This window comes from Gigantopelta aegis, chromosome 3 (assembly GCF_016097555.1).
Source record: "Gigantopelta aegis isolate Gae_Host chromosome 3, Gae_host_genome, whole genome shotgun sequence".
NCBI lineage: Eukaryota > Metazoa > Mollusca > Gastropoda > Neomphalida > Peltospiridae > Gigantopelta > Gigantopelta aegis.
The window spans coordinates 67,725,383-67,747,223 of record NC_054701.1 but is presented as its reverse complement, the minus strand read 5'-3'; the positions used below and the strand labels follow the sequence as shown (position 1 = coordinate 67,747,223).

General features: G+C 35.7%; 2 protein-coding genes across 3 annotated transcripts; one reads left to right on the top strand and one right to left on the bottom strand.

The window, feature by feature from the left end:
* Window positions 1-1,427: 1,427 nt before the first annotated feature.
* On the top strand, window positions 1,428-21,216 carry LOC121368832. Of its 2 annotated transcripts, none has more exons than XR_005957529.1 (2): window positions 1,428-1,493; window positions 5,146-5,364. XR_005957529.1 is itself a non-coding variant. In XM_041493577.1 (2 exons), exon 2 carries the CDS (start codon window positions 13,712-13,714, stop codon window positions 15,452-15,454), a length of 1,743 nt encoding a protein of 580 aa, XP_041349511.1. In that variant the 5' UTR covers window positions 1,440-1,493; window positions 13,622-13,711; the 3' UTR covers window positions 15,455-21,216. The 2 variants fall into 2 exon arrangements, 1 of the variants encoding a protein (XP_041349511.1); XM_041493577.1 differs by lacking the exon at window positions 5,146-5,364 and adding an exon at window positions 13,622-21,216 and having other exon boundaries at window positions 1,440-1,493.
* On the bottom strand, window positions 10,491-13,312 carry LOC121368796. Its single transcript, XM_041493544.1, has 2 exons — window positions 13,304-13,312; window positions 10,491-12,890 (listed from the first exon to the last, which is right to left on the bottom strand). Exons 1-2 carry the CDS (start codon window positions 13,310-13,312, stop codon window positions 10,740-10,742), a joined length of 2,160 nt encoding a protein of 719 aa, XP_041349478.1. The 3' UTR covers window positions 10,491-10,739.
* Window positions 21,217-21,841: the final 625 nt, after the last annotated feature.

The window sequence follows — 21,841 nt, the reverse complement described above, 5'->3', positions numbered from 1 at the left end:
AATAACAATTATTATATAAAATGTATTCGCCGAATTAAAATAAAATTAGAATTTTTTTTTAATTTGCAATTGGTGAGTGCCAGAGCTAGCCCGGCCGAGGTAGCTACAACAGTGTCATCTGTACCAAAATTAATGCATCAGTCGCACACACCCCTCCCCTCTGCGCGTGCCGTCTTGGTCTTTGGCCTTAGTGTGATTTTTTTTCAAATTCAGGTAGATCGTAAATAACTATTACAATACCAAACAGATCTTCAGACCTTTAGTTAAAGTTTGTTTTGTTTAACGACACCACCAGAACACATTGATTTATTAATCATCGGCTATTGGCTGTCAAACATTTGGTAATTTGTTTTATATAGTCTTAGAGAGGAAACCCGCTAAAAAAATTCCTTTAGTACCAAGGGATCTTTTATATATATACCATCCCATAGACCGACTAGCAAATACCACGGCCTTTGATATTCCAACCGTGGTGCACTGGCTGGAACGAGAAATAGCCCAATGGTCCCACCGACGGGGATCGATCCCAGACGGATTTCGCATCAATCGAGCGCTTTACCACTGGGTTAGCTTACATCCCGCCCCTTTCAGACCTTTAGGTACAAGTTACATTCTATCCCGTTTAATGCTTTATGATACGATACTACTGTGTAATCTACTAATAGATTGTTGTAATAGTAGGTAATGGAATTTCATTTCCATTGCAATTTATTTTCTTGCTTATATCCAATTAATGTTCCAAGCATGCTGTCCAGGGCACGCACCTCAGCTATCTGGGTTGTCTGTCCAGGACACCGGGTTAGTTGTTAGTGATACAGGGCTTTTAGATTATGGTAGCCCCACTCCCATGGCTAGTGATATTTAATGTTGGGCTAGTAAATAACTACTATTGCCATGCCCAACGGCTAGTGAATATTTTGGGTCAAATGTTGCAGTTTTAAAACTCCATTTTGTAAATATGAATATCCTGCCCCCACCCCAACCCCCTAATATTAGTGGTTTTAAGCTCTATCTCCAACTTTAGGTGACATATTTGATTATTACTAATATTATTTAGTAAAATTGTATTAACTTAAAGAAAAGTAGGGCTAGTGAATTTTTAATCGTGGCTAGTAAATGTGTTAAATCACTGATCTCATGGCTAGTGGATTTTATAAAAATTCTAAAAGCCCTGAGTGAGAGATAAGAGGGTGCAGTGGTCTTACACCTACCAGCCTTATGTCCGATGGCTTAACCAAAATCAGTCACGGTACTACGGCAGTACATATATTGCAAATTACATCCTTGCGATATCGCCCATTTCCGAGCAGGTACGACGATTTCCGATAATTACCGAGTTTCTTTTAGTATGGTTGACTGTTACACAGCTGCATTAATGGAATGTCGTTTTAGAACATATAAACGTAGCAGACAATAAGAAGTGGTTACGGCATCTTCCCAAGATGGCAGCTTTCGTTTGGGCTTCTTCCAAGTTTCGGGATTTGGTGTTTTTGGTGCGTTGTTGTTTGTGTTGGTGAAATATTTACACCGCTGAAATATTTACACCGCTAAATATTTAGCACTTATATGTAGTGATATTTTTGAAGGTATAGTTTGTTGAATTGATTAACTCGTTGATTTTCCACTTTATTTTGTCTAAATGTCGGTGATAATATCAGGTCGGTTCGACCTTGTTATAGGTTGGACTATACCAATTCAAATCCCATAGGCGACCATGTTAACGTTTGTGTTTAAAAACACTATATGCAATATATCAACCAAACTGTGACCCATAAATATCAGTACTACAACCCCTACCTCAAAGTATTAACTTCAGAAAATGGTACCTTTCATGGCTCATTTTCGGTATAACCAGATGTTTCTGCAACACCCCTAGTTTTGCACAAAATTTTAGTACTTTTTTTTACAGGTACCCCATACATGTTCCAAGCACAAGGCTACTTGACACGGTGGTACTACATCAAATAAAATTGCATAAATTTTTAGCCCAGATGAATTTTTTTTTTTTTACAACCAACACACTCACATTTATAACCAATCACAGGACTTGTGCGTTGTGGTGTTAACTTCTCTATCAAAAGTTTGGTACACCTCGAACTTCGACCCAGCCGGAAATTAATTGGTATAGTGCAACCTATACTGATAACATACATGTTTCAAAAGGTGGTGAATCATGTGTTTTTATGACAACCAGGAACTGGTGTCTTCTGACATAAACTGACAACCTCACTGAAACTGTTGTTTCTACAGTGCAACCTAATTTAATGTACACCTCACAAAACACATGTATTTTGTACAAATGCAATATGTCATATTTGAAAAAATATTTAAAAAAAAAATAATACTCCTGAAGATATTTATTGTCAGATGTGTGTGTGTGCTCAGCTATATATGTAGAGACAGCATGGCTATTCAGAGTACCTCAACTCCTTAAACTTATTCCATTGAAACACATGTACTTGACTGACCCCTAGATTATGAAGACCTCAATAGGCACATCAAAGAAATATCAGTATTAAAAAAATACAATGTCTGAGGAAGGAAAAACCAACATGACTGCATCTGTATGAAGTAATGACTTAATGTCCTGCACATCACTGTTGGAAGAAAATCCTGTATGCTGAGTGTGGGCATCTTCAAGTTACCATGTGCGGGAATTTCAAATCCATCAGCTATGCAGATTTTCAAATTGGACCATCAAAACCATTGGCAGCCACCAATATTCCTGACTATATTTTATGTATACCCTACTGTAGTTGGAGGTTTTAAAAATTTGTGATATCTGGAATTATCATGCAGCTTTCGCATATTTATTTTTGATTCATTACTAAAAAAAACCTGTTTTTAAGTGACATAATTACCCGAACATCTATTTTATTGCATTATTTTCTAATCCAGATCAATACAATATATATATTGGATGTATTCCTACAATCTGTAATCCAGCATATCATTTAGCTATTAACATTGGATAATACAGCATTAACAATAAAATAAATCATCAAATTACACCAAGGTAGATAATCAAATCTGGAAAAATTGGTTCCAAATCTAGTATACACTTAAAATACACTTCATGGGAGCAAACTAAGTGATTATTTTAAAAAAAGATTTGATCTGGAGACCTAAAGATATGTTTAACAAGCTTATTGTTATGTATAAATGAGAACAGAAGGCACAATAGTGACAAAATTTTTAATTATGGCTTTGGTAAAAAAATTCTTCAAAGTAAAAAAATGTTTCCCCTAAAACTACAAATTTGTCTAAAATATGACTTAGCACCCTATAAATATGCCAAAAGGACAATAAAAATCAAGGTCTTTAAAAAGTTAAGCTATCAGAAGTACACACATGAAACATTAACTATGTTTATAGAAGTTAAAGACATTATCCCAATATTGGCACATGTTATTTTTAATATAAAAATAAATTGCTATTAAAATCTAAGTTCAGACTGCCTAGATATATTAACATATTTAAGAGCAGTTGTATATATGGCAAGTCAAACACCATGTAAATAAGAACATTCAAATCTGTATAGTATGAATTATAGGCCAAAACCAACTTTTTCTCAGTGCTAATTTTTGTTCAAACTCCATTCAGAGCTATGTACAGTAATTATTGTCAAGGTCAAGGTCATTGTGAACTTGCATGGCTGAGTGACGGCTAATTAATCAAATAGTGTAGTTTAATTTAATTAAATCACAAAAATCATAATCTTTTTTATTATGCACTGAATATGTGCTATAGGTTGGACTATACCAATTCAAATCCCATAGGCGACCATGTTAACGTTTGTGTTTAAAAACACTATATGCAATATATCAACCAAACTGTGACCCATAAATATCAGTACTACAACCCCTACCTCAAAGTATTAACTGCAGAAAATGGTACCTTTCATGGCTCATTTTCGGTATAACCAGATGTTTCTGCAACACCCCTAGTTTTGCACAAAAGTTTAGTACTTTTTTTTACAGGTACCCCATACATGTTCCAAGCACAAGGCTACTTGACACGGTGGTACTACATCAAATAAAATTGCATACATTTTTAGCCCAGATGAAACAATTTTTTTTTACAACCAACACACTCACATTTATAACCAATCACAGGACTTGTGGTGTTAACTTCTCTATCAAAAGTTTGGTACACCTCGAACTTCGACCCAGCCGGAAATTAATTGGTATAGTGCAACCTATAGCATAGAGCAAGCATTTTTTTAAATACTTTTTTAAAAACTTTTTTTTATGTAAACTGAAGCAGATGGACCTAATTAGAAGGAAAATAAACAAAAAGTTTTAATTTTTTATAGAAAAACCTTTTTTATAGTCGGAGGAAAAATTACGATTGGCAAGAGCTTCACCCGTTCCCCCCATCATTTATAATAGTTTAGGGTTAGGGTTAGGGATAGAGTTAGGGTTAGGGTTAGGGATAGATTTAGGGTTAGGGCCCCATGCCCCACTTTTCTATATATACCCCATCAAAAAATCCCTCTTTAGATCGATAACTAATGGGGGGAACGGGCGGTACACTTTCCGTTTATTTATTGGTATATATGTCTACGTAATGTGAAACCATACTATGGGACAAATCAAACGTTTATGTATGTATTTATTGAGCTGAAAGACTTTCGCATCACCAACAGTAATTGTATTTGCAATTCGGTTGCACACAGTAATTTATATATAGCTATTCACACACACACACACACATAAAACATGCATTAAACAAGACCGAATATGACAAATGTTTTGAAAGGTCACTAGCCACAGGGCTAGTGGGTTTGCAAAAACCACTAGCCCACCAGGAGAAAGCATTAGCCCAAATTCCTGATCAATTATAACTGGAATTTTTATATAATTTGTAACATTACAAATTTACAAATATTTACAAACAATTAAATCATGTTGTAACTTTCATTTTAGGCCAGACAAGCAAGAGCATAAAACACACAAGAATATAAACCATGTCATTAAATTTATCCAAAGGTCAAAAATTATTAATCAAGTTCCACCAACTCTTCCACATGGCCACCACAGGAATTCACAGTAGGAAGACTGTGTCCATTTACATGGTGTATACATTTTGCACACTCAATCTAGTGTTGAATACTTTCTTCTGGATCAAAACTTTCTATTTCAGGGCCAAGAAGCATAATGCACAGCAGAGGCTGAAGAGTTTTCTGAGACATTCTATTTCTTTGCTTTGTTTTTAGCTGGTTCAGTTTGCTGAAAGACCGTTTACAAGCAGCAGTTGATTGTGAAAGCATCATGTTACAAGATTATGAATCGAGTTTTGATATCAGAATTATTTTAAAGTCCTAGTTATTATGACTTTACAGGATGAACAAATAAAAATGGTTTCAAAGTTTAAAGTTTGTTTTGGTTAACGACACCACAAGAGCACACTGATTTATTAATCATCGGCTATTAGATTTCAGACGTGGTAATTTTGACATATAGTCTTAGAGAGGAAACCTGCTACATGTTTCCGTTAGCAACAAGGGATCTTTTATATGCACTTTCCAACAGACAGGATAGCACATACACAGCCTTTAAATTTAATATACCAGTCGTGGTGCACTGGCTGGAACGAGGAAATAGTTTCGATACCTAAATACAACAAGCATGTTTTTAGTAGTGAACAGAAATGAAACAAGAATCACAGTTTTGCTAGTTGTATGTATGAACAATTGTTTTGTCATTTTAAATAATATGTTAAATTTTTTGTCTTGAACATTAAATATGATGATTATATTCCTGATGTTCGTATCTTAAATAGTTTGTTTGAAATGCACCAATTTGTATTTTGCAAAATACATACAAGTGCAGGTACAACAATGACAAACAAAATAATACAAGCTACTCATGAATATAGAAGTATTTTGTTTAATTATTAGTTGCTTGAGAAATTTTCAGTGAATCCCTCATGATCAATATCAAAATGTTCATATCAGTCTGTTACCAAAAATCATACGAGTATCTCACGATCAAGGAGTACGGTATGATAAAAGACATACATTTGGCCATGTTGGTGTATTACATATCAATTTCTGAAACACTATGCAACATGTTTTTGCCACACAGTGACTGTCACTCAGTAATTTGTTAGTGTATACAAATGCAACTAAAATGACTAATATTGAAATTTTTGGCCAATTACTATATTGGATTTTAATTTATGTAAAAAAATCTACAATTTCTTTTGTTCACACTCAGTGTTCCAAAGACCCCCCCCCCCCAAAAAAAAAGAGCGAGAGGGAGAGGGAGAGAGAGAGGGGGAGAGAGAGAGAGAGCGCGAGAGAGAGAAAAAAGGAGTACATTTTGAACCAAAGTGTGCAATTGTGTTCTACAACTGTATCACTGAAAACATTCGGCTAATGGCTGTATATTATATTATTTTTATTTCTGTTGAACATTATACAAAAATGTTTTGTCCTCATTTGCTCAATATTTTTTCAATGTGATTTATTCTTCAAAAACAAACTAATTTGGTATTAATTAAACTTATAAAAGCTTTATTGAATGTCTACCACGTTATTTATATATAATTTACGGAAGTATACAGCTATTATCAAGAAACAACTACCATTAGTGGCGTGTACGTCCAGATAAGTTATGTCCCTTGCACGGTATTCCAGAGAAATTATGTCCCTTGCAAGGTATTTTTCCGGTCACCATAACTACTCGGTACCAACGTTTTATAAATAAACAAACTATGAATACGGTTGTTTTAAAATATGTCACTGGTGAATATCATTTGTTAAAAGTATTTCCCATCATATTATAAACATATGAAATTGCGCCTGGAAGTTTAAATGCCTTTAAAGTGTTTATCAATGTTTGTAAAAATTTTTTTGTCAATATCTACTTCACATTAAAATGGCAGAGTCACATGATTTAATGCATTCATCACCCTAGTTTACATATTCGGCACAATTCCCATGATTACCCCAGTCGTTAATGTACGTAAGGCTGGAGAAAAATGCATGTAATCTGAGACGCGATTTTGTCAAAACAGTAAAATGCATTTAGAGTAGCGGCCCTTTGCTTGCTCGTCGCTACTTGTTACCTCATCTGTTACCTCATCTGTTCACTGGAAGCTGAGTAATTTGTAATGAATCCACCTGAAAGTCAAAAACAGGAAAGTTTTCTTTGATACTGTTAAAAAACATCAAGAAATACTATTTTCTAAAATCACATGACATACAAAGTTACTAACTTGTTCTAATGATTATGATGTAATAATAATAATAATAATAAAATTAATATTTGTTTTAAAATAAAATAATATTTAGCAAACAAATAAAAGCATCCCCATGTGAAATATAAGCCATGACACACTAGGGATTAAGGGCATATTACTGAATTGGCAATCTGATTAAATAGCTCTACTGGTCTACCAGTAACTCTAACAGCGTTGTGTGGACTCCCATGTCCAGGTGACATTACATCTATAAATAACAATTTAAATATCGACCAATTACACTTTGCCTTTTATAGCGTTATTCGGGAACATACAAATTCAAAAAGTATTGGGCGAGACTATTTATGCAATTGGCGAACTTGTTGGTCTATTTCAACATTGAAAAAAAAGGGGGGAAAGTGCAGTAATAAACTCTGGATTGTATACTTGTATAAACAAATTTTATGGCTGTACCATCAGGTTTTTTTCCGTCTTGAAACAAATTTTATATAAAATTTTATATTGAAATTAGTTTCCAGCATACTTCGTAATTCACCCGAATCATTTCGTATACCCTTGGCATAATCCCGAATGTTTTCAAATTCTTTTTAAATCACTGGCATGATTTTGTAAGTACGGTTTTGATTGGTCGAATGAAAGATCAACTGGACATGAACTCCAATGGGCTGCTGTTAGATCCACATGTAATAGTGGAACTAATTTTAATTAGATTGCTGAATTGGTTATGTTAGCAATTGGAGGGCACAGTAATATAATTCACCTTTTACTGTTAGCCAGGAACAATATTGTTATCATTTTGGCTCCCATTCACTCCCTTTAGCCAGTGAGTTTAAGACAAAAATATCACTACAAAAGGATCACATGTAAATATAAGTTTTACTCGATATGGTAATACCTTAAATGGCTCCCCCATAATTTAACTTAGCGTATCAATTAATCACTCCCCACAATTGTTGTCATGGTGAGGTCAAGACAGTTGTGGCTGTTAACTTGTGGTTAAAAGTGACCAATTGATGTTATTGCCCCAACATGACCTCCTGTAATGTAGCATGTAATGCTGCCACATGCCCCGATGACCTGCCTTAACCATCCTCATGCCAGTAGTGAGATCTCTGATCAATGCTATTCTTAATGTGATGCTTGTTCCAGTTCATGTAAATTCTTGTTCCTGTAGGTTGGCTTCTGGTGGGTCCAGTGTCTCTGACACAGGATATCCCACCTGTGGTCCAGCAAGTTGAGATCTCTATGAATTCTTGGAAGGCCAAGGGATGGTGGTAATAGCAGGCCAAGAGATGGTGGTAATGACAGGCCAAGGGATGGTGGTAATGACAGGCCAAGGGATGGTGGTAATGGCAGGCCAAGGGATAGTGACAATGGCAGGCCAAGGGATGGTGGTAATAGCAGGCCAAGAGATGGTGGTAATGGCAGGCCAAGAGATGGTGGTAATGGCAGGAGGGAGAGCGAGAGGGAGAGGGAGAGAGAGAGGGGGAGAATGAGAGGCCAAGAGATGGTGAGATGGCAGGCCAAGGGATGGCATTTTGAACCAAAGTGTGCAATGGTGTTCTACAAGGTATCACTGAAAATGGCAGGCTAAGGCTGTATATTATATTATTTTTATTTCTGTTGAACATGGTATACAAAAATGTTTTGTCCTCATTTGCTCAATATTTTTGCTCAATGTGATTTATTCTTCAAAAACAAACTAATTTGGTATGGCAATTAAACTTATAAAAGCTTTATTGAATGTCTACCACGTTATTTATATATAATTTACGGAAGTATACAGCTATTATCAAGAAACAACTACCATTAGTGGCGTGTACGTCCAGATAAGTTATGTCCCTTGCACGGTATTCCAGAGAAATTATGTCCCTTGCAAGGTATTTTTCCGGTCACCATAACTACTCGGTACCAACGTTTTATAAATAAACAAACTATGAATACGGTTGTTTTAAAATATGTCACTGGTGAATATCATTTGTTAAAAGTATTTCCCATCATATTATAAACATATGAAATTGCGCCTGGAAGTTGGTAAATGCCTTTAAAGTGTTGGTCAATGTTTGTAAAAAATTTTTTGTCAATATCTACTTCACATTAAAATGGCAGAGTCACATGATTTAATGCATTCATCACCCTAGTTTACATATTCGGCACAATTCCCATGATTACCCCAGTCGTTAATGTACGTAAGGCTGGAGAAAAATGCATGTAATCTGAGACGCGATTTTGTCAAAACAGTAAAATGCATTTAGAGTAGCGGCCCTTTGCTTGCTCGTCGCTACTTGTTACCTCATCTGTTACCTCATCTGTTCACTGGAAGCTGAGTAATTTGTAATGAATCCACCTGAAAGTCAAAAACAGGAAAGTTTTCTTTGATACTGTTAAAAAACATCAAGAAATACTATTTTATAAAAAATCACATGACATACAAAGTTACAGCATAACTTGTTCTAATGATTATGATGTAATAATAATAATAATAATAAATTAATATTTGTTTTAAAATAAAATAATATTTAGCAAACAAATAAAAGCATCCCCATGTGAAATATAAGCCATGACACACTAGGGATTAAGGGCATATTACTGAATTGGCAATCTGATTAAATAGCTCTACTGGTCTACCAGTAACTCTAACAGCGTTTTGTGGACTCCCATGTCCAGGTGACATTACATCTATAAATAACAATTTAAATATCGACCAATTACACTTTGCCTTTTATAGCGTTATTCGGGAACATACAAATTCAAAAGTATTGGGCGAGACTATTTATGCAAAATGGCGGCAAAACAATGAACGAACTTGTTGGTCTATTTCAACATTGAAAAAAAAGGGGGGAAAGTGCAGTAATAAACTCTGGATTGTATACTTGTATAAACAAATTTTATGGCTGTAAATTAAGGTTTTTTTTTTTTCTTGAAACAAATTTTATATAAAATTTTATATTGAAATTTTACTCCAGCATACTTCGTAATTCACCCGAATCATTTCGTATACCCTTGGCATAATCCCGAATGTTTTCAAATTCTTTTTAAATCACTGGCATGATTTTGTAAGTACGGTTTTGATTGGTCGAATGAAAGATCAACTGGACATGAACTCCAATGGGCTGCTGTTAGATCCACATGTAATAGTGGAACTAATTTTAATTAGATTGCTGAATTGGTTATGTTAGCAATTGGAGGGCACAGTAATATAATTCACCTTTTACTGTTAGCCAGGAACAATATTGTTATCATTTTGGCTCCCATTCACTCCCTTTAGCCAGTGAGTTTAAGACAAAAATATCACTACAAAAGGATCACATGTAAATATAAGTTTTACTCGATATGGTAATACCTTAAATGGCTCCCCCATAATTTAACTTAGCGTATCAATTAATCACTCCCCACAATTGTTGTCATGGTGAGGTCAAGACAGTTGTGGCTGTTAACTTGTGGTTAAAAGTGACCAATTGATGTTATTGCCCCAACATGACCTCCTGTAATGTAGCATGTAATGCTGCCACATGCCCCGATGACCTGCCTTAACCATCCTCATGCCAGTAGTGAGATCTCTGATCAATGCTATTCTTAATGTGATGCTTGTTCCAGTTCATGTAAATTCTTGTTCCTGTAGGTTGGCTTCTGGTGGGTCCAGTGTCTCTGACACAGGATATCCCACCTGTGGTCCAGCAAGTTGAGATCTCTATGAATTCTTGGAAGGCCAAGGGATGGTGGTAATAGCAGGCCAAGAGATGGTGGTAATGACAGGCCAAGGGATGGTGGTAATGACAGGCCAAGGGATGGTGGTAATGGCAGGCCAAGGGATAGTGACAATGGCAGGCCAAGGGATGGTGGTAATAGCAGGCCAAGAGATGGTGGTAATGGCAGGCCAAGAGATGGTGGTAATGGCAGGCCAAGAGATGGTGGTAATGGCAGGCCAAGGGATGGCGGTAATGGCAGGCCAAGGGATGGTGACAGTGGCAGGCCAAGGGATGGTGACAATGGCAGGCCAAGGGATGGTGACAATGGCAGGCCAAGGGATGGTGGCAATGGTAGGACAAGGGATGATGGTAATGGCAGGCCAAGGGATGATGGTAATGGCAGGCCAATGGATGGTGGTAATGACATGCCAAGGGATGGTAGCAATGGCAGACCAAGGGATGGTGGCAATGGCAGGCCAAGGGATGGTGGTAATAACATGCCAAGGGATTGTGGTAATGGTAGGCTAAGGGATGGTGGTAATGGTAGGCCAAGGAATGGTGGTAATGGCAGGCCAAGGGATGGTGGTAATGGCAGGCCAAGAGATGGTGGTAATGGCAGGCCAAGGAATGGTAGTAATGGCAGGCCAAGAGATGGTGGTAATGGCAGGCCAAGGAATGGTAGCAATGGCAGGCCAAGAGATGGTGGTAATGGCAGGCCAAGGGATGGTGGTAATGGCAGGCCAAGAGATGGTGGTAATGGCAGGCCAAGAGATGGTGGTAATGGCAGGCCAAGAGATGGTGGTAATGGCAGGCCAAGAGATGGTGGTAATGGCAGGCCAAGAGATGGTGGTAATGGCAGGCCAAGAGATAGTGGTAATGGCAGGGTAATGGCAGGCCAAGGGATGGTGGCAATGGCAGGCCAAGGGATGGTGACAATGGCAGGCCAAGGGATGGTGGCAATGGCAGGCCAAGGGATGGTGATAATGGCAGGCCAAGGGATGGTGGCAATGGCAGGCCAAGGGATGGTGACAATGGCAGGCCAAGGGATGGTGGTAATGGCAGGCCAAGGGATGGTGGTAATGGTAGGCCAAGGGATGGTGGCAATGGCAGCCCAATGGATGGTGGTAATGGCAGGCCAAGGGACGGTGGCAATGACACGCCAAGGGATGGTGGTAATGTCAAGTCAAGGGATGGTGGTAATGACAAGCCAAGGGATGGTGGTAATGACACGCCAAGGGATGGTGGTAATGTCAAGTCGAGGGATGGTGGTAATGACAAGCCAAGGGATGGTGGTAATGACAAGCCAAGGGATGGTGGTAATGTCAAGCCAAGGGATAATGGTAATGACAAGCCAAGGGATGGTAGTAATGACAAGCCAAGGGATAATGGTAATGTCAAGCCAAGGGATGGTGTTAATGTCAAGCCAAGGGATAATGGTAATGTCAAGCCAAGGGATGGTGTTAATGTCAAGCCAAGGGATAATGGTAATGTCAAGCCAAGGGATGGTGGTAATGTCAAGCCAAGGGATAATGGTAATGTCAAGCCAAGGGATTGTGGTAATGTCAAGCCAAGGGATGGTGGTAATGTCAAGTCGAGGGATGGTGGTAATGACAAGCCAAGGGATGGTGGTAATGACAAGCCAAGGGATGGTGGTAATGTCAAGCCAAGGGATAATGGTAATGACAAGCCAAGGGATGGTAGTAATGACAAGCCAAGGGATAATGGTAATGTCAAGCCAAGGGATGGTGTTAATGTCAAGCCAAGGGATAATGGTAATGTCAAGCCAAGGGATGGTGTTAATGTCAAGCCAAGGGATAATGGTAATGTCAAGCCAAGGGATGGTGGTAATGTCAAGCCAAGGGATAATGGTAATGTCAAGCCAAGGGATTGTGGTAATGTCAAGCCAAGGGATGGTGGTAATGACAAGCCAAGGGATGGTGGCCAAGAGATGGTGGCACTGGTAATAGCATTATTTTGGAGGAATCCTTTTACCTGTCAAGAACAGTGTGGTCTTGTTGTTATGTGCTATCCTGTTGTGGGATGGTGCATATTAAAGATCCCTAATATTTAATGGAAAAATGTAGTTAGTTTTCTCTCTACGGCATTATGTTATAATTACCTTGATGAATGTTTGAAATCAATGTACCCTAGACTAGTAGTGGTGTCGTTAAAGAAACAAACTGTCTTGTTTTCCATGTAGACAGATCTGGAAAACAGAGGGTGGTTAGCAAAATGTGTATTTTTACACCTAAACTTGTACATATATTTTTATATACACATGGAAATAAGTCCCCCCCCCCACCCCCCCCCCCCTAGAAAAACGATAACCACTGTCCTGCAAATGCAAATATAATTGGTAAAATCCTTAGCTAAGATGAGAATATTTGCTAGTGGTGCAGAGCAACCTGTGTCATAGTTTGAAATTATTCTCAAGGGTATATCATCATATAAAGACTCAGGTTGTCTAGCAAATTTGCCTCAAATACCTTTGATCATGTATTAAGAACTTTCTAGTGCTCATTTATTGTAAAATTGAGGATGGATAACTTGGTGATTAAAACTAACATAAGTCTCGAAAAAATACCCACCCCAAAAACCCTATATAAATTCAGTATTTACAGACACATGTTAAAAGTACTCCAGGACATGATTCCTACATGAATATGTATCCTTTTTATTTCTTGTTCAGTTGGTATTTGACGTTTTTTGTTTTAAATCATCAGGTACGAAGAGCTACACCTGGAAGAGGTCAAATGTGAATTCAAACTCCCTTGGTTTCCTAATTTCGATACAAACACAAAAAAAACCCCAAAATGGCTGACGATCCAGGTCACAAGGTGATGTTGCATTTTTTGGAGACTTTAATGTACAGTTCGGTCCCCTTGACCATTAGCCAGCTAGCAGGACGATTTGGCAGTCGCAATTTCACGTCGGAGATGCGCACGGCCGCTGGAGGCAATGAAGCTGGTCTGAAGAAATTTCTTCTGAAATATCCTTCACTGTTCACTGTAAATGGAAACCTTGTGAGTTTGAATGATGGAACTGCTCTTGGGGAGGACTTTCGAGAAAGCAGCCCAGCTTCATCAAGGACAAGCACCTCCGATGTGTCAGTGGAGACCGAGGCTGTACAGTACTTTCGCAACCGGATGATCAAGAAAGGCGAGACCACCATGCCAGTTGCCAGTCTGGCTGGCCACCTGTCGCAGGCATCGCAATCAATCCGCGAATGTGTTGGACCGCAGAATAAGTTTCTGGAATGGCTTCTTCGTCATCCGTTGATTTTTGACATCAAAGATGATATGGTCAGTCTGAAAGATAATGTCACGTTCAATGCTGTGAATCCCAACTCAGAGCCAATCAGAGATCTGAAAATGACGTCATCTGCAAGTCAGAACTTTCTTCTGCTGCCTAATCAGCACACCCCTAAATTGAAGAGGCGGCCAAAGTCTCTGGATGTGTCAGACAGTTACAAGACCCAAGCAGCAGTAAAAACACCATCCAGTTCGAGTTCCAAGCCAGGTCCTGTCACTATGACAGCTAATGAGTACAAAGCTGTCATGTTTATTAAGAGCATCATTGAGAAGAAAGGTGACATGAAAGTTAATGTCTTGTGCACTCATTTCAGCCAGGCTCCAGAAAGTCTTCGCAATACCATAGGATACGGTAAAGCTGAATTGGAAAAGTTTGTTCGTGCTCACTCCAACTTGTTCCTGGTGTCAGATGATGGGTTGATATCTCCTATTAAAAACACTCGTTTGAATGTCATCATCACTGGCAGTCGCCCACAGACGGCAGGCCGTCCTAATTTGTCTGGTCGGAAGGGTAAGATTTATCATGTTGCCAAACTGTGGGGAATCATTGACCTTGGCAAGCATGAGCATGTCTTCATAGACCGGACGATATTTGGTAAAGCAATTGATGATTTATGCAAAGTACTTGTGGTTGGGGAGACTGTCTGTTTTGATGCAATTCCTGCACCTAAGGGTAGTCGGGCTCGATGGAGGGCAGTCAGAGTGTGGAAAGAGCACGAATCGATTGAAGATTTAATCGAGAAAGTTGCGGCAAAGCTAGACTTAAAACTTGATGGTATTCCCAGAGAATCGGCCAAGCCTATGAACAACATTGAAGAAGAAATGCAGAGAGAGATTCCACACATGAATGACTGCAATGAAGCCACCACACCACTCAGCATTGGAGGTGTGAAGTATTCGTTCTCCGATGCAGCTCCCAGTGGTGCAGGCATCGTTCCTGTGTGGAATTTTAAACCAGCGGAACTGGCAGGTCTTCAAGACGTCGACGATGACTTCAGCGATGGTGAGGAGGCTGCACCGCAGCTGAACATGGTGGCGGAGCGCTACTACATGAACCAGTCTGTGATCAGTGACAGTCCCCGCAGCAACAAGAGCAACAGCAGTCCAAGGACAGATGAAGAAAACCTGATGAATGGGAATGGGATCAAAAAGTCCAAGCCGCAGTTTTGCAGCGTATCCTGCCAAACAATAGTCACGGGAGAGATCTTGGCCACTCAGCTATTCCACGAAGATATTGAAGTCTAAGATAGTTTGTTGATAAAAACCTTTTTTGATATCCTGGGTTACCATTTGTAATCTATGGTACAGTTAAGGAACCTTGTTAATGACATTTGTAATCACTTTATGCCAAAGTTTGCCAATACCATTTTTTAAAATTCATACCTTCGATTTTGTAGCTGTTCCAGGTCTTTGCATGACCTCATTATGTCCATATAAATTTGATTTATATTTGTCTTTGGGATTTTCTATAAAAAAATTGTCTGCAGCTAAATTTAGTATAGAGATTTGCTGCAACTTGGATTTTTTATTTAAGCTTATTTGGATAATTTCAGAATTTTTATTTAAAATTTTAGTTTTCATGCTGGCATGCAGTTTTAATCTCAGTATTCAATTTAATGTCTACTTTTTATATTTTATGTCTGCTATATTTGGGATATTTGACATAAATTGTGTACAACATCTTAGCAGTAAGAGAACACAAAGGGCCGGATTTACAAAGCCTGTTTTTCTTAAGTACAGATGTCTAAGCATTGTAAATGTATGTAGCTACACATGTGTAAGACATAAACAGGCTTTGTAAATTCGATCCTTAATTTTGATCTAGATTTTGTACATATAAAGATACATTTTCCCATGAATTTATACACCTGTGTACACCAGTATATAATATATAATTATGCAGAAGTTTCATAATAAGTGACAATAATTTATTGGAAGTGTAGTGAATGTTTTACATGTATTAGCTATTACATGTATGTCTTAGCTCGCAATATTTATTTGATTTCATGGTGGTGAAGGTATATGTACTCATATATCATAAACATAACGGGGTGATTGTAACTTTTGTAAAGGAATATTTATCAAGTTAACACAAAATACGTCTCTTAGACTGTTATACAGTGCAGCCTGCCTAAATCAGATCACCTTGGGAACCGAGTCAGCTCAACATTTATCCAGTTTAGAGAAGGTTCTGGCATTTGCATTTTAGTGACTATCAGTATTTCATAAATACATTTGACTACTTCTTAAATACATTTGACTACTTCTTAAATACATTTGACTACTTCTTAAATACATTTGTCTACTTCTTAAATACATTCTTGTCAGAAAAAAAAGAGAAATCTGAATCTGAAATTCCAAGCTATCCCAACACTAGAATGTCTTTTACAACAGTAAATAAATTAATTAAAAGTTACATTTGTTTAACCATTCAATGGCACTACCATACAAATATATACATGTACTAAGTGTACATTTATAATAATATAAAAGGACAACAATTTAACCATAAACAATAAAAATTTATTTTGCCATTACAAATTATGAAAAATCTTAATTGACTGTTGCAAGTATGCTGTTCATATATATAAATTTGTTTTTCAACTTTTATTATTTTAAAATTTTAATTTAATTTTTTGAAGTTTTTTAATATGCATTGAGATGGATATCTACAGATGCACTATCAATGACACTGAATAAGTTTATGGTAGGCAAGACATTTAATTCTGTAGAATTCTTGTTTGCAATTTACCATATGTTTTAGAATGAAAATATATTATATTTTGCCTTTTGCTGGTATTTTTATGATCATCTGATTTAATTGGAATTCAAAATATGAACCCCAGTCAGTATAGAAATTAGTTTTTGGACAGTTTCTTCTTTCTGTTTATCATTATCTGATAGGCCAAACTGTCAACAATGTATATTAATATAAACTGTTGATGGTTGACAATACCAAAAATCTCAACGACACAACTGATTTGAATTCCTCCAACTCAAGTTTTATGATCAACATGTATCTTTACCAATTACATGTACATCCTTCACTGGAGGAATGTTGGTTTATATAATGTAATTCATGTTTGGATATCCGTATCTGCCAAGGAATAAACTTAAGATTTTAGCAGAACATTCTATTTGAAGAATTCTTTGACACAATATTTATTGTACATGTGTGTACACCAGTTTGGATTCACAAAATGGAACATTTGGTGTAAATACAATATTCCTTAAATTGGTAGATTATCAATAATTCACTGTTTGGTCAAAACATAGCAGCATAGAATTAATTGATAATAGTATTTTTTTATCTACATAAACCCACGTTAAATATTTGAATATGCTCCCCCGAACGTCCAGTTTCTCCGTTTCTGATTCTTAATGGTGATGACAAAACTATTGAAAATAAAAGTTATTTCTTTTAGGTACATGTGCATTATCTAGTCAGTGTCACGTCCTGGCTCAAAGTTTGAGGTGGTTATTTTAATAATTTAATACAACCAGTCATTATTATACCTTTTATTTATACTTGGAACATAGGGAAGGAGGAGGATTAAAAAGGATTTTTATTTCTGAAAAATAGTTTTTAAATAAGATTAACTTTTATATGTCAAATCAGCCAGGACGTGACATTATATATTTTGAAAAATAATTTAATATACTAATTATGATATGAAAGAAGGCAAAGTAGTATTTTCATATGCAGTATATTTTAGGTATGATGTCCTGATACCTAATTTTTAAATTTGACATGACAGTAATGAAATATTACCAAAAAACAAATGTCACGTCCTGGCTTACAAAAATTCTTTTTTCAAATAAAACCATCATTAAAACCCATAAAACATAAGTAAATTGGCAATAAAAGTATATTTGTATGTGCTTACAGCTGTTAACTTTAAGTTATAATAAAAACTTAGTTTAACAGATCATTTTGAAATTTCCACAATCATGGACCAAATACCATGGAATGGCCCATATATACATGTACATGTGTATGTGCAATTTTAATTATTTTTTAAATGTTAGAACAATCAGTCCAATGTTGTTTTTGCAGGTTAATTGATTAAGAATCTATAAAGTTTTGATGCAAATATTCATATGCTTTCTGGACACGTTTTGGTTTATTACATTGAATACATATAGGAAAAAATTCAGGAGAGAAATATTGGCTGGTTTTAATAGGAATGCAATTTTGTCATGATCTGGTTTAGGCAGGTTCCACTGTGCACATAAGTTGTTTTTCCACATGGTTCTTGTGTGGCCAAGTTAGTTGATTTATGATTATAATATAATGCAGTTTTATTGTTAGAATTAAATTTGAATTCTGTTTACTGATGATGTGCATATATCTACATGTACTAATCCAATCATGTTATGAAATTGGTTAAATAGTATCATCCTGAAACAAGTATTGTACATTAAAAAACAAAATACAGAAAACAAAACCCATTTACAGAGATGGTGTCATTCATGTCGCAGCTAATAATCTGTTTAACAATTAAATGACGTATTACTTTTATGAAATTTTATTTGGTTAGATTTCAGTTAAAATATATTCAATGTATTCTGGTTATGAATCCTAATGTTTGTTGGACTTGGCTCAAAGTGAATTGTATTTAAAAAGCAAGAAAACATATTAATTTTGTAATCCACTGTGAACTACTATAAGCATTCGTATGAAACACATGGAATATATAAAGAGTTCCATCACAAAATGTGATAAACGCCACTATACACTCCCAATCCTAAAAATGTTTTATTCCAAACCACCATAAACACTACGCCAGTTTCTCTGCAATCTGCCATTTATTCTCAGACAATCGTATTGCGTTTTGCTGAAAACTGAATTTGAACTTGTTTTTGTCAACGTGTAAATGGTGTCTGAGTGGTGTTCGCACAATAGTTTTTAATATGGCATTTTGTGATGAAACTTCATATATATACAGATACATGTATTGATATTCCAAGTAAGGAAATGCAATATTATTACATGTAATTTGTACATGCAGTTTTAATCAGTCACAAATCTTGTGAGCTGGAACCATTTACAATGACTACAAAGTAAGGAACGATGCCTTAATAATTTGCTTGCTGTAACCCGACCAATAGAAAAACATGACTGAGTTTTGTTGTATCACCACCACTCACTGAGCGATAATTTTATTCTCCGCTTTTTAATTGCTTTTAATTTTTCAGTATAATATTTAACATTTACATTCAATTAGTCGTTTAGGTTACAGGAAACAAATTTGTTTTAAAGAATGAGATTTATTATAAATAATGACCGTAATTTAATTTTTCCATGTTGTTTTTGTATTTTTCAGCATTAGTTTTGATTCTTATGGATTGATAGTCACTAAACTGCCAAAAATTAAGAAGTTTTGTTTATGTTATTTAACATTTAAAAACATACATGTAGCGCAAATTAGTTTAGCTTTAGTCTGGAATCTTCGTATATAATACATTTTCAAATAATTCTTTAGAACCTTTATTTCTGATATTTCTTGCTATCAGAATCTACAAATGTTTTGTATAATATGTACTGTGTAATATGTCTCTATAATACAGAATGCTGTCTACATTGAATTTTTAATTTTGACATATTAATTACGGAAAGAAAATACAAATTCTTTTTTTTTGTTTTTTTTTTTTTAAACTTTGTAAGGGATATGTACATATACCTTTTTATGTGCCTTGGTGATACTGTTGAATTAATTATAGCCAAAAGAATACACAAAACATTTATCTTGTCGTGTATTTTAAATACACAGAGAAATGGTATCGCACTGAAAGTGTCTTTTTGAAGCAATAGTAAAGCTAAATGTTATATCTAGGCTATTGGTGTATGGTATTGTGCTATAATTGCTCAAATTGGTGGCCTACGGTATCAAGCTTTTACTAAGTAAAAACTAGTTCAACTTTAAAAAAAAAGATTATTACTATTAATACAAGACTGAAAGAAGTTGAAGTAGGATATGTCTTGATATTGGCTCAGAAAGTTTGCAATTTTTGATGAAGTTAATAAAATGTTTTAGATTCAGTCTAATGAAAACATTTACATGTAAACCCATTTTCACATGTTTACATCAGTTGATAATCTAAAAGGATCAACGAGTCTCCAGGGCTAGCTCTGGCACTCGAAAAATTCGCCAATTGCAAATTTCAAAAACAATTGATGAATTTTATTTTAATTTGGCGAAATAATTTCATGAAATAAATGATGTTTTGTTAGAAAATAACTGGCTTTCTGCATTTTTTTTAAATTTGATAGATGATTTGTCGAAATTTTCTGCTGGCTCAGAGCTAGTCGTGAGTCTCTTTGTGTGAATATACGAAAAGCCAAATTGTAAAGTAGGTTACAGGAACTTTATAGATTCTTAATCAGTTAACCTACAAAAACAACATTGGACTGATTGCTCTTACATTAAAACAACTATTAAAATTGCACATACCCATACACATGTACATATGATATGAACAGGTTACTACAATGTCATGATATGAACAGGTTACTACAATGTCATACACATACAATGTACATGTGTATGTACAAATTATTTGAAAATACACTGTATAAGACTGTTTGTTAACTTATATTGCAACTACAGTAGGAAACTGTAGGTACATGTGAGCTGTGAATGCAGTAGATATTTTAAAAAGAAAAATGTATTTTTAAAAAAGAAAAGGTTAGTGATTTGTGAATGGGTAGGTTTTAATTGTTTTAAACATTGGGGTGATAGAAGCTGATAACTGTTACACAAAGGATTTGGAATCAAAATGAACATTTATTTTTGAGCAGATTGATTCTTGGAAGTGATAGTTGTAATAGTAGTTAGCATCCCTTTACCTACCACTGGTGCCAAGACTTGGTGCTGTTATTATCATCACAAGATTGACAAGCTTAAAGGCATACTGTCATGGATTTAAGGACCTTATTTTCTCTAAAAATGGATAATAAATAAAAATTACATTAATTGTTGGAAACCAAATCTAGCTATCGCATCATCTTAACTGAACCATGATGGAGTGAAATCCATGTCATCTCTCTCGGCAATTTTAGTTTTTGAATTATGGACCATTGCCATAATTCAATTATTTTTACAAAATGTCATTAATAAATGGAGTATGGTGGTTATGAAGATGGTTGAATAAAGTACATTTAGGGACAAATTAAATTATATTTGTTCAGGTAATACTTTATTAGACCATTAAATAGGTCAGTGGTCTGTGACAATATGCCTTTAAATGAAAAAATATGTGATTAAGTGCCTTTTGACCATAAAATAAGCTTTCAGTAAACTGTGTATTGTTCATATCCACAGCGGAACATAAAGCATTTCAACCATTTGTGAATTACATGTCTAAAAATATGTTTTATGATAGTTCGAACTTCTGTGTTTATGTACATAATTGATGATGAAAAATTATATTGCATTGTTTTTGGAGATATCTCGACATATAGAATTGATTAATTACCTAATACAAATACAAATTATCTGGGGGGAAAAGAGAAAAAATACAAACAGAAACATTAAAATTGTTCCTATGCATATGAATTTCATTTATACAAAAGATAAAAATGTTGTTAATCTTTTATTTAAATAATAATTTAAAAATGTGGATGTTGTG